The following is a 13,387-nucleotide window of genomic DNA, read 5'->3' on the forward strand; positions in this document are numbered from 1 at the left end:
ACATCTTGAATGTGTGGCGTGGGATGGTAGTGTATTGTTACCTTCACCCGACACTTCAATAGCCCTCTTGCTGTCAGACTGCTTTCCCTTGACTCCCTTGGCCCAGTTCGCAGAAAAGGTCTGGATTCACGCTCATTTACCATCCTCGCGGATCAGACAATCCACAAAGTCATTTGGCGCCATCTGTATTCGTGGCAGAGGTTGGAGGAGGCTGAAGTAGGCCTCGAGCTAGCCACAACCACACAGTTGATAAAGACTTTGTTTACGCGCTGAATGAAGGAGGGAGGTGAAGTGTCCGGGCTAATATGAGAGGGGTCCGGCGCTTACAGCCGACGCCGGCACCGGTATCGTTGGTGATTTGACGCTTAAAATGGTTAAAGTCTAGGTACGTAACTAAAATCCACGACGGGGGTTGTTCAATCAAGTATTCAGCAAATCCAATGATGCTATTGCTTATTGTTCTGCTCTTGTTCCTTCTGCGTCGGGCAAGGAGTTAGGCAGATAGCCCAGCCCGATGCTACCCGACTCGTCAAAGCCAAAAGTGACCAAGTCGCCGGTTCAACAAGACAACGAGGTCGGAGGGAAGCTGCGTCTGCTTTGAAAATAGTGATTACTTGATTCTGTGCTAGGTAATCCGCAGCGACTTGGCATAATTCATTTTGGCACCATGTCAACTTTATGCTCGTAATACATACATCATATTCCTTAGTTGGACTCCGCATTAGGCTTCTAGAGCCAGCATTAGGTGATTGGTAGTTGAGGTTGACAGGAGCAGGCTTCAAACATGTCCACCAATTCAGTAGCAAGCCGTGTCCCCCTAACCCCCTAATTCCTAAGAGCACATGCCCCTACTCGCGTGCCCCTACCCGTCCACTCCCCCGCGCAGCCCGGCTCGGCCCAGTAGCTCAGCTGCACCTCGCCGTCCGGGCAGTGCCCCGCCGCACAGCCCGTCTCGACACACACCCTGTCCGACCCGGACTTCATCAACACGCAAGTTGCGCACCTCGCCGGTGCGGTCCGCGTGGTAGTCGCTGCCGATGCTAAACGCCGCCTTCGAGCGGATCTTCACCTCGGGCTCCGGGTCCGGCGCGCAGGTCTCCTTGGTGACGCAGTCCTCGCTCCGTACCACTCGCCGGGGCAGTCGCGCTTGCCAGTTAGCTGATCCGCACCTGGCCGTCGGGGCAGCTGCCCGCCGGCGTGGATGTCGAGGGCCTTGAAAGTGAAGACCATGGCCTTTACCTGACCCTGAGCTGATTTAGGGCGGACTCGTTATCGCAATTCAAATACACGGATCCAATCCGGTCGGAAAAGCTGGGGTTCGGAAGAGCAAGAAGCTGGGATTCGGAAATGGTTCCGAGCCCACCCGGAACAATGGCCCCACACCGCCGAGATGGCGCTCCCCCGGCCTTCCCGATTAGGAGCTGCCCCGTTTCTGATCAGCCTTTTCTGCATCGCGGCAGGTGTCTCGGGAAGGAAAGGGCCTTGTTAACGCCGAAAGTTCTGGCCCGGTCGTAACGTATGTGCTGTCAAGCAGGCCAGAGGATGAATAGACTGCCCTCAAGTACTCAATAAAAGGAGTTGCACCGTGCGAATCGCAGCGTCGGGACTGCGAGACAAGCTTACGAAACGATGCACCAGCTCCCAGATGTTGATCCCCGTATCAATAAGGTTTTAGCCCCGGTCGTACTGTGCGTAAACCCTTGTCCCCATGCGCATCGTCTTGGCAATGCATCATTGGTCTAAACTCCGCCGTCGCCGTTTCAAGCCCGGTACCGCTCATTATCTTCCGGATAAATAGGTGGGCGCTGCCTCCTCTCATCGCGCGGAACAGCTTTGCCGCTTCAACCTGAAAAGACCAGAGTGCTGTTATTGTAAGCAGACAGAAATTACCCAGTCAAGAAGCCACGATTACATATTTCACAAATATTCACTCCGCGCCATGAGTGAGATTGAGTTGACTGGCTTCGGCGGGCGGCCAATCCGCGGTATGTACAAAACGATCCTAGACCCCGCAAACTAGAACGAGCCCGCGCGACGAGGGCATGATTGCGAACATTCACTGAGACGTCCCAACAGTCAACACCGGCCTCTTCATCAACAACGACTTCCACCCCGCAGCAGGCGGCGCGACGCTGCAGGTCGAGAACCCGAGCACCGGCGACAACCTCGCGACCGTCTCGGCGGCGCAAAAGGAAGATGTAGACAAGGCCGTTGACGCGGCGCAGGCGGCGTTCAAGACCGGTCCCTGGCGGGCCGCGAGCCCCGCGGACCGCGGGGGCTCGCGGACCTCGTCGAGCGCGACGCCGACGACCTCGCCAGCCTCGAGGCCCTCGAGGCCGGCGTCCTCTTCAAGGAGTCCAAGGCGCTGCACGTCACGCAGGCCGCCGAGACCCTCCGCTACTTCGCCGGCTGGGCCGACAAGATCACGGGCCAGCTGCTGAGCACGCCCCAGGGCCCCGCGTACACGAGGCGGGAGCCGCTGGGCGTGTGCGCCGCCGTCGTCCCGTGGAACGCGCCGCTGTGAGTTTCGCCCTCATTTCGCGAACCATCATGTCCCCCAGTGAAGGTTTTCGCACTTGGAAGCCGCTGACACTTTTGAAAACAGGATGATTACGATTTGGAAGCTCGGCCCCGCCATCGCCGCTGGCAACGTCCTCATCATCAAGACGCCCGAGCTCACCCCCCTCTACGCCCAGAAGCTCGCCTCCCTCATCAGAGAAGCCGGCTTCCCTCCCGGCGTGCTCTCCGTGCTCTGCGGCTACGGCGCCGTCGCCGGACAAGCCCTCGCCGAGCACCCGCTCGTCAAGAAGATCGCCTTCACCGGCAGCGGCCCCGTCGGCCGGCGGATCCTCGCCGCCGCCGCCGCGACCAACCTCAAGAAGGTGACGCTCGAGCTCGGCGGCAAGGGGCCGTCCATCGTCTTCGCCGACGCCGACCTCGACAACGCGCTGTTCTGGACCGCGCTCGGCTTCACGGCCAACAACGGTCAGGTGTGCGCGGCCGGCTCGCGCATCTACGTGCACGCGCGCATCTACGACAAGTTCCTGGCGGCGATGGCGGAGCGGCTGGCCGGCGCGGCGCAGGGCGACCCGCTGGACGAGAAGACCACCAAGGGCCCGGTGGTGAGCAGGCAGCAGCGCGACAAGATCGCGGCGTACATTCGGCACGCCAAGGACAGCGGCGTCCGGGTGCTGACGGAGACCGGCGGCGAGTCGGACAAGGGGCACTTTGTGGCGACGACGGCGTTTGCGGAGGTCCCCGACGACGCCCGCATCATGCGGGAGGAAATCTTTGGTCCCGTCGCTGTGAGTTTCATCGGCTTCCATCTGTGTGAGTTTGTTGTCGGCTAACTTGGAACAAAAGTCGATCGCGAGCTTCAAGACCGAGGCAGAGGTCATCGAAAAGGCCAACGCGACCGAGTACGGCCTCGCGGCGGCCGTCTTCACAAACGACGTGAGCCGCGCGGCGCGCGTCTCGGAGGCGATCGAGGCCGGGCAGGTCACGGTCAACTGCTGGGGCACGCTCCACGCCAACGCGCCGTTTGGCGGCGTCAAGGAGTCCGGCTTCGGCCGGGACATGGGCGAGGAGGCGCTCGACTCGTGGCTGACGACCAAGACGGTCAAGTACTTTACGCTGCCGGCCGCGGACGAGGACAAGTAGCGCTTACCGAGCGATGAGAGTTGCTGTATGCCGTGGCTGCGGTGGTCTGCTATCAACCTTGTTTGTCCTGGCGACTCGATTAGTTCTGTACAAAGTAAAAGAAAAAAACCCATATGCTTTCTCATTGAAACAGAGTGTCGGACAAGGCAATAGGCAGCTCAAACTCATGTGAATCCGACGTGGAGCTGCGCGATGAAGAGTCTGCTCCCACAAAGGACAATTCAAGACAACCATAATAAATAGTGTCAAGGAAGTTGTTACCATTACTTCTCGCGTCAACTCTTGGCAGCGCATATCCGACTGGAAGTAGGTGTGTTTACGTGGCACCTTGGCGCTGAGTGCAACGCTGTATTTAGAAATCTCCTTGTCCTAGCCGTCGGCGCAACTTCCGACATGCTGTCCCGCTGTATCAACACTGTTAGAACAACCAGCAACTTACAATGGCGCCGTTCATCGCCCAAGTCTTCAGGTTTGACTTGCACTTAATGCCACTATCATGATGTATGGCTGCTCCTTTACCACCATCGGGCTGATGCTCCTGGGCACAAGAAATAGACGCATTGTAGCAGCCACGGCGTAGGGACATGCCGAAATTGCTGTATTGTAAGAAGCCCTTCATCGGCCCGGTGTGGACAATGTTTGTATACAATGAATGTACAATGGCGGGCAGCTGGACGCTTGTCATCCCCCGAACGGCATCGAGTGCAGAGCTTCACGTGTTTTACCGTGTTACGCAAACCCATCATGACAACAACTATAAAATCCTCGATAGAATCTCGAGGCATTTTTCATTCCTTCGCGTGTCGGCGCTCAACCAGAAACACACAACACACAAGCGAAAATGCCGACTTCGTATCCTCCGTACCCTCCCGGCTTTGGGCAGCGAGATGTCATATCGCGCGGAACGACCGGCCTCATCGTGCTCGACGCACAAACGCAGACCATCATCAGGTGGCCGGAAAACGACCGCGACTGGCAGGGCATCCAGCACGAGCGGCAAGTCTACGAGCAGCTCGACGCGCTGGGCGGCCACGAGGGGCTCTTGGGGTGCTACGGCTGCGAGGACACGTACGGGCTGCGCCTCGAATACACCGCATACCGCGACCTGCAGTCGCACATCCGCTACAAGGGCATCAACCAGCCGCTCGAGCTGCAGTGGATGATCCAGGTGGCGCGGGTGCTCGAGTTCATCCACCGGCACGGCGTCATCCACGGCAGCGTCGCGCTGCGACACGTCATGCTCGACGCGGAGGGCAACGCCGCGCTCGGCGACTTTGCCTGGTGCTCGATGCGCGGCTCGGGTCACCTCGCCGCCAAGTCGGCCGCGAGCCACGAGTACCCAGGCGACCGGCTCACCGTGCAGGGCGACCTGTTCGCCTTTGGCTCGGCCATGTACGAGCTCGTCACGGGCATGGAGCCCTTCGTCACCCTGCGCGACGAGGACATCAGGGCGCGCTTCAGGAGAGGCGTGTTTCCCGACGTCGCGGCGCTGGGTGCCTTGGGTGCCATCATCTCCAAATGCTGGACTACTGCCTACGAAAACACCAAGGACGTGGTGGACGCTCTCGAAGGTAAGGATGGACTGGTAACGCGCCCCCAACGCGCGCACACTTGTTAACTTGGGCAGCTTTGTTGGGCCCACGGAGGCAAGGCCCCGTTAGGCCGTGAATTTGCTCGGTAAGTGCTGTAGAATCAGTATGCCAGCGCCCTAAAATCTGATGTCTTGGATATGGAATATGGAACGGCCATCGCTGCCTAGCTCGCCTCGCCTTCGCAGGCAGATCTGTGACTCGTTTATGCGGCACATGTGAGTCTTACTTCGACCACACTTGTGGTAGTTTGTGGAAGAGAACAATAAATGCCACGTATTTCTGCAATATATCTGGTCAGTGCCTGCGCTGGTCGTACCGTAACACGGCGGCATGTGACCAGACAGGGTGTCAAAGTGGCGCTGTCATGTCAACGTCAACGTCAACCTTGTAGAATCTAACGTGGCGAAAAGTGAAGCTGAAGGATGTTGATGGGGAGGAGTTTTCAAAACGCTTGGTCAGCCCCAAGTCGTGCAACCTCTCGTGGTTGCCTTTCGCTGCGCTGCCTGGGTATGGAAGCTGATGATTCACGGTGGCCAGCACAGAGCAGCTCGGTATTCAGGCACCGTTGGCTGTCACGGATCCTTGGCGTCCTTCGCATGACGAATACCAACGCACGACGATGCGCCCATGGCCCACGCCCTGCCTGGAGGCTATTAGGACAGGGAATCCTACCCAAAGTTGTCCCACGCGTCAAGCCATGCACCCGACGCGAGGCTGAGAGACAGAATGTGCAAGGCTACAGCCGCTCGCAAAGTCTTAGCAAATGAGAATTCAGCTGAGGTTCTGCCTTGACATACCCCAGCCAACGAGGGGCCAGGTTAGGTAGACGCGGGATACCATCGCGAAAAGTCGTGGACATAATTGGCGGCGTGAACTTTACAGCCTTGTGCCCCCACACAATTCGCCGCACAGCTTGCACGAGACCAGAGCCAATGAGTCACCAAGCATCCCGGGCTCGTTTGGGCCAAAATCCGTCGGAAATATAGTCATGCACCGGTGGATGCCTAGCTGTGTCGTCATGGTAAGAGAGGAATAAAGGCGCCAAATTTCCTCGTTTTGGCAAAGTCAGAGCAAGCAAAGCAAACATCGTTTTTAAGCCTCACCACTGCCTGTTTGTCTTATTTCCTCTTTCGGCCACCTTCCACCATCCTGACTAATCAAGTCACGTGCATATAGCCTGACTAATCGCCACCTTTGGGCTGATTTCCCTGCGTGTTTGCCTTGGGATCATCCTTTTAACCAGAATTTTCAGGCCACGCCCTTGTCGCGATCCAAATCCACCATACCTTTCTGTACCTTCGACCGCCGCTTACACCAAAAAAGCCCAGCCGTCTATCAAGGCGACTCGCCTTCGCCTCTTGTACTATACGATACCCGCCTTTGTGCACCTCTCTTTCCTCTGTTGTTCCGAGCGAGATTTCTTCCCGGCCTGGTTGCCTCTCCTACCCCGACGCGAACTCTTGCCGCCCAAGAGAAAAAGTTTAGCTCGCAAGCTCGTCATACCACCAGCTTATAATAAGCGCCGCCCGGCGCCTTGTTAAACCCAACAACTTACACACATCATACATCTTTCTATTTTTTATTATTATTACTGGGTTGGCCCATCATGAGCGTCGTCTATGAGCCTAGGCCGTTCCTCCACGGGGAGTACCCCCCGATCGGCGACGAGCACGATCACGACAGCGCCGACCAACGATTTACAGACTCCGATGTTGCCCAACTCAGTCACTTCACGGCCGACGCGGCCGGTATGCTCCAGGATGACCGCGATATCATGGACGAGCGGAGCATGCTGCACGACCCTTCCGCCGGACCCGACGGCACCCGGATAGACCTATCCGCTGCAGACTTCCCATCTCCCCTCGATGCGCCCATGTCGGCCGCCGAGTTGTCGCCAGCGCTCCCGGATAGCGAGGGCCTGTCGCCTGGCGTCGACTCGCCGCCGTCTGGGCGAACAAAGACGATCACAAAGCCTACCCGCGTCGTCGCCAAGCAAGCCGACGGCAGATTCCACTGCCCGCTGGACGACTGCAAGGAGGAGGTCCAGTCCTTTCTGCGCAGGTGCGAGTGGAAGTAAGCCAAAAATCCCCAACCGCCTCTTAAAGTTTTGTTTGTTTATGTGTTTGTTTTGTTCTGTTTCGCGATCACTTGGGCTAACCATCTAAACAACAACAGTAAACACATGGACAAGCATGAGCGTCCCTACCGTTGCCAAACCGAGGGCTGCGAGAACCTGCCCGGCTTCACCTACTCAGGCGGCCTCCTCCGACACGAGCGCGAAGTGCACAAAAAGCACGGTGGTCCGAAGAACACGGTCAACTGTCCCCACCCAAACTGCAAGCGTCACACCGGCAAAGGCTTCTCCCGCCAAGAGAACCTCAACGAGCATCTCCGACGCGTGCACACGAGCCCCGAGAGCACCTCACCACTGGCCGCTACCGCCGCTACCGCCACCAACGTCATCGATTCCGCCGCCGGCTCGCCCGACGCCGCGGCCGAGGAGACCGAGCGCGCCGGCGTGAAACGCAAGCGCCGATCTAGCGAGGACGTGATGATGCCGGGCGGTGCCGCAACCAACGGCGCGTCGGACGAGGTCGCGCAACTCCGCGACGAGATCAAGCGCGTGCGCATGGAAAACGACAAGCTCAAGGCCGACATGAAGCAGCAGGCGCAACAGATGGAGCACCAGATTGCCCAGCAGGCGCAGCAGATTGAGCAGCAGGCGCGGCACTCCCTCGACATGATGGCGCAACTACACAGCCTTGAGGAGGCCCTGCGCCACAACCTCGGCGCTCCGACCGCAGCAATGATGTAACGCGAGAGTCCCGAGCCGGACGATGTTTGAGCAGGAAAATCGGGTTCTCTGCCGCCAAATCTACACAAAAAAAAACGTCTACGACTTTTTAATCACGAATCTCACGCAACCATACCCCCCTCTTTTTTTATGAAGAATCGACAGCATTTCAGCGGCTTTATAGACTTGGTTACACTCTCCCCTTTTCTGGCCCTTTCTTGTTTTTTTGTTTTCGGTCTGACAACCAAAACCTGTAACGATATTTCTCCGGCGTCGGATATGAGGGTCTGCTTTGTTTTCCAAGCAAACCTTATTCTTTCTTCTTTGGCTTCGCCGCTTCCTCGACGGACTTTCAGTCACCTGGTTGTAGTCTGTTTTCTTCTTCTCCGGTGTTTTTATTTCACTATTTTGCGCAACAAGGTTCGGGCAGCCGGCGCTACGGAAATCACTTCTTTCGTTGGGCGAGACACGAGCCCCAAGACTAGGACTTGTGTCTTTTTTGTTTTTTTCACGGCCGAGGCAACTTTTGTTTTCTTTTCCCGTATAATTGGAAATGTACTTTTACTATCCTCTCCTCTTCCCCTTTTTCACTTGATAGGTGCAGCCAAAATTCCATGGCCATCCATCCTCCCCTCCTCCTCCTCCTCCTCCCGTCACCATTCGACCGATGAACCTAGGTATCTTTTTACTGACTACTTCTCCACCACTTTGTTGCTTCTTAGGGGAGTTCTTTTTTTGGCAACAAACGTTGTACAACTCTTTTTAATAATAGATTGTTTTGAAACGCAAGGGTGCGTGAGGTGGACTTGGCGGCCTCTGGCTTGGGCAAAGGATCAATCGGTTTTGTTTTTGTTTTTGTTGTTGTTTTTAGCTTTTTCTTTGAATAGAGCGACACGAGCCTACGAAAGCAGAAGAAGATACCCTTGGGGCTCTTGCTAGAGACGCGGGTGAGATCCATTGGAATTGGCAACGAAAATTTAGACTTTGTCGCGTTTACACCTCAGCACTAGTTAGAATCGTGTCACGCACATCGCGAACAGAACAGACTCCTCTTATTGTTTTGGCATCTTTTTCTCTTCTCCTGATCACGTCAATGCAATGCGCAGTGACTGTACTACCTATCTAATAGTACTCGTGAAAGGAAATTCAGTATAAAGATGCACGCTATTGATTTTGTCCGAGTAACGTCGTGATCCAATAGGCAGACGAACAAAAAAATGTATATGCAATGCTTCCCGTCTCTATCCATAGTATGCTGGGCTTTGCCCCATCCCCCTGTAAAACAAGAGAGAGAAAAACGATGATGCGCTGGCTTTTCAGTCCTCCCCCATGTTGCGCCTCTCCGTATGTACATTCATTCACTCACCAACGCCACCCAAACCCCCTATGATGGCACACTCTGACAGGCTCGTCGTCGCTGCGGATCCACGACAGCATGCCGCGTCATCTAGACAGCTTGGACATAGCTTCCCGGCACACTAGCCGTCACGCCCGCCTTCTCTACCTCCACCCACCCGTCGCCCGGGTCCTCCTTGACGAGCACGAATCGCTCGCCCTCCTTCATAGAATGTTCCGTCTCCGTCTGCGCCGTGTAGTCGTAGAGCGCCTCTACGTATTTGAGCTTCTTGGCGCCTCGCTTGGGTGCGACTGCGGGGCCTTTCTTCTTGCCCATGATGCCCATGGAGGGAGTGACAGAAGACGTTGTCGAGGTTGAGTAGGTGGACGACGGGCGTGCCGGCGCTGTGGGAGAGGCACTGCTGAAATCGACGTACGTTGCGGGAACGATGCCTTCCTTGTACCCGGCCCTGACCTTGACCCAGCCAGATCCATCTGATAGTACTTAGCTTACCATATAAATTTAGATATTAAGATAATCCACTTACCATCCGGATCCAGAAGCACAACCTCTCTTCCTTCTTGTACAGTGAGCTCTTCATCACCGCTGGCTTCAAATGGATAGATCATTTTGCCCTTCTTTTCTGCACTTCCACCATTCGCATGGCCGGTCGAGTCGGTGATGTATGCCGCAGGTGGAGGCGCCACTACCCGGTTCCTACGCCCCCCGGTTGGATTTGGAGACGGACTTGGCTTCCTAGGCTTCTCGTCCTCAGCGGGAGCTTCGAGTGCCGATCCTGAAAACGACCGGCGTGCGGAGCGGGAGCTCAGTGAATTCATGGTGTTGGATCTGCTGAGATCTGGCAGTTCCGCTACGTGTGTAGGGGCTGCTGCAGACGCCGGTGTAAGAAGTTTATTCGCCGCTTCTTGACGCTCGACTTTGAGCTTCTTCTTATCCTCCTTACTCTGCTCTCCAGGACAGTCAGCAGACACCTTCATTTCACATTTGCTGTGACATGTGTAGCCACAGTCTCTGCAGTCGAACCCCTTGGCACTCAGCCCCCATATGCGTTCGCCGCAAAGGTCGCAGTTGGTGGGGATCTTGAACGTTTGGCTCTTGAAGTTGTGGTTATTAGCGCCGAGCGTTACATCTCCAACAGCGGCTGTAATGGTTGTGGTCTCGACTTCTGCTGTCATGCGCTTGCGGTCGACGCCATGTAGCTCTTGCTGTAATGCGAATAGTTGCGTGACGACTTCGACCTCGTCTTTCTTCTCTGTGCCGTTGCGTACTTTTTGCTTGATGTTCTTGAAGGATTCGACATCTCGTCGTTTTCGGTCAACTTCGCGTCGTAGTTCTCCAAGCTGAGATTTAGATTTGCTTAGCACATTGCGTAGGTACACCTTTGCTGGCTCGTCCACAATCATTAGATTATCATCGTGCCATAGAGGACTAGCTTCGAATGTGTTGTTGACCGGTTCCTGAAACCCACCGAGGTTGTGGCGCATGTACATCATGGAGTCGAGATGGGGCTGGTTTCTGGCAATTTGCTGAGTGAGGCCTTGCATCAACTGAGCGCCTTGCTTCATGAGACCCTCTTCGAGCTGACTGGCAGCTGACCACAAACCATTGAGCTTGATGATGCGAAACTCGTTGAGATCTTGGATGCTATCCATGACTTCGGGGACATACTCATGGTAGTACACTTCTTTCTGCTTGTTTGTGACATTGATGGTAATGAGGTATGTATTCTTGGCGTTGTTCATTTCGATCATCTGCTGCTGGTAGGCGCTCTGGGCTTTGGCTTTGTCGTAGCTGGACTCGGATTTTTTGCGCCGGGCCTCGAGCTCTTGGCAGGTCGTGTCATACTTGCCCTTGATTTTGCGCAGGTGCTCGTAGGACGCATCACGCTCGGAGGTAAGATGGTCGGCATAATCAGCATGGCGTTTTCGCAACTCTTCGAAGCGCAAGCCATAGAATCTGAGGGGCTCGGCGACTTGGGAAATGAGGCTGTTGGCATAGGTGTCGTGCTCGGCAGCGCGGGATTCAAGCGTCGTCAGCTGGGTCGCCCAGGTCGTGATAGATGCGCTGGGTAAGAAGTATCGGTTAGTATCTGGGCCTGTTTGGGATATATGCAGGCGCGACGGGGTTAGGCGGCACCTTTCGAGAGACCCGGGCGTCAAGCTTGGCGTGTCACCAACGCTCAGCTGAGATGATTTCTTGTTCTTCTTTTCGAAGTATTTTTTGGCAAGCGTGGCTAGCTTGGCACTATATTCTTTCTCGATGGCGGCTCGCTCGCGGTAGAACTGCTGCATGTCTTCGAGCCAAGCGATGCCGTGGCCGACCCAGGCGTTTGCGCCTTTGAATCCGTCCTGGTGGGGGGTTAATATGGACAGGCTGCGACATCGGTGACGTCAAGAAGTATTGCGAAGAAGTTGCCGCGGCTTTACTTGGTAAGGGAGAATCTCACTTTGAGCTCGGCGCCGAAGGTCGGCATGGCCTCTACTTCGGCCATGATGCAATGTGACGGAGGGAGAGTGGCTCGCGACGTGCGAATGAATTAGGTTGGTGGGCACATGCAGATGTCGCGAGAAGCAACGTCGACGCAACGAGTGCTGTTTAAGAGCAGTAAAGTAAGCTGGAGAGGCATGTGTCGGCAACAGCAAGCGGGAAGGCGGGCAATGGCAATGTTGCTCGCCACGAGAAGTGGTTGGGAGAGAAGATGCGTACGTAAAGTTGGCGCTGGAGGGGGTGAGTGGGATGCGGCGCCTGTGTAAAGTGAGGCTTGCCTGAGGCGCAGTCAGGGTACCTTTGGCAGGCGCTGACAACAGAGGGGCACCCAAGGCTTGGCTTTGGCTTGTGGCGCGCCAGGTAACTATGTACAGTGGTTACCTAACTAGAGCTTTATTACTGCCAAGCCCGCGATTTTGGAAGGTAGGTAGCCCTAAAATCTATGAGAGATTATACACTCTGATGATATATTTAACATGTTGTTCGAAACCCGTCGTAATTTTACTCCCAAAGTGGTTGCTGTCCGAACGGCTTACTTTCTGCCTGTATCACATGGTGCTATGAGTGGCTAGCCTGTGTTGCGTCTGGCAGTGCTTTTTTCGTTTGCATCATTTTCGAGAAAAGAGTCGGAATGAAAATTATTAATAATAACGTGAACCATACAAAATACTGAGATAATTTTCCCAGTGACCGTTTAGTCCCTACTCTCCTTTCTGAGAAATTGCGTCAAAAAAATCCGTCTCCAAATGCATATGCTCACAAACGCCGAGACACAGACATATTCCAAGCGAACAAGACCAATAAATAGAGCCAGAATTCACTAGTTCCCCTGTGATGCACCTTATAAAATGGCAATCATATTCAAAGACTTTGATTTTTTATGCTATTGACTTTTCATTCACCTCCTTTCGTTAAAATTCCCCACAATCACGCAGAAATATGAGCTTTACTGTCTACTGTCGGGTAGGTATAGGTAGGACCTCATAAGTTGCGAAGTTCATCACCGTGATCTGCCTGCATGGGGCTGCCTCATCCCTTTCGCGTTTGATTCCAACTGCAAGATTTTCAGATGAAGCCAAAAAAAATTTATAGTAAAAGTTCCCACTCTCTTCATCAGTATGCGGAGATCTGGGGCACATTGCACTAGCAGTGGGCTATGTCGGATGCGTGGTTCGGCAAGCGACACAAGGCCAAGCCGGCTGGAGTGAAACCGACAACGTACCAAAGATAGTAAATGCATCGCCAGCGTGTTGATTAGCGAGAAGTTCGCCAAGGCAGAGTGGTCATGTTTCCGGGGCCTGGCTAGGTATGTTTCAGCTTCCGTTATTCTGCAGAAGCACGCCGTACAGTGGTGTCCCTATGCTACTATTGGAGTAATCTGCCGCGCGCAAACGGCGGGAAAGAGGGTTGACAGGCACCTACAATAATGGCGTTTATATTCTTGATTTCAGCGCGGGTGCAATGCTTTGTCATGAGTGAGGTGTTGAGCAATGAGCA

The 13,387-nt window shown here is 55.0% G+C and overlaps 4 protein-coding genes across 4 annotated transcripts; 3 read left to right on the forward strand and 1 right to left on the reverse strand.

Moving 5' to 3' along the window:
- Window positions 1-1,939: 1,939 nt before the first annotated feature.
- ISF_07399 (Aldehyde dehydrogenase domain protein) lies at window positions 1,940-3,660 on the forward strand (the record flags this gene model as incomplete). The annotated part of the gene is made up of 5 exons (XM_018851002.1): window positions 1,940-1,985; window positions 2,077-2,198; window positions 2,261-2,520; window positions 2,606-3,305; window positions 3,364-3,660. The coding sequence occupies 5 exons, from the start codon at window positions 1,940-1,942 to the stop codon at window positions 3,658-3,660; spliced, it is 1,425 nt and encodes a 474-aa protein (XP_018701914.1).
- Window positions 3,661-4,501: 841 nt separating this feature from the next.
- Window positions 4,502-5,278, forward strand: ISF_07400 (Protein kinase-like domain protein; the record flags this gene model as incomplete). The annotated part of the gene is made up of 1 exon (XM_018851003.1): window positions 4,502-5,278. One exon carries the CDS (start codon window positions 4,502-4,504, stop codon window positions 5,276-5,278), a length of 777 nt encoding a protein of 258 aa, XP_018701915.1.
- A 1,580-nt stretch (window positions 5,279-6,858) lies between these two features.
- ISF_07401 (C2H2 transcription factor) lies at window positions 6,859-8,067 on the forward strand (the record flags this gene model as incomplete). Its single annotated transcript, XM_018851004.1, has 2 exons — window positions 6,859-7,325; window positions 7,428-8,067. The coding sequence occupies 2 exons, from the start codon at window positions 6,859-6,861 to the stop codon at window positions 8,065-8,067; spliced, it is 1,107 nt and encodes a 368-aa protein (XP_018701916.1).
- A 1,426-nt stretch (window positions 8,068-9,493) lies between these two features.
- ISF_07402 (hypothetical protein) lies at window positions 9,494-11,894 on the reverse strand (the record flags this gene model as incomplete). The annotated part of the gene is made up of 3 exons (XM_018851005.1): window positions 9,494-9,876; window positions 9,930-11,751; window positions 11,850-11,894. 3 exons carry the CDS (start codon window positions 11,892-11,894, stop codon window positions 9,494-9,496), a joined length of 2,250 nt encoding a protein of 749 aa, XP_018701917.1.
- Between the last annotated feature and the right edge of the window lie 1,493 nt (window positions 11,895-13,387).

Source organism: Cordyceps fumosorosea, assembly GCF_001636725.1.
Source record: "Cordyceps fumosorosea ARSEF 2679 chromosome Unknown scaffold_21, whole genome shotgun sequence".
Lineage (NCBI taxonomy): Eukaryota > Fungi > Ascomycota > Sordariomycetes > Hypocreales > Cordycipitaceae > Cordyceps > Cordyceps fumosorosea.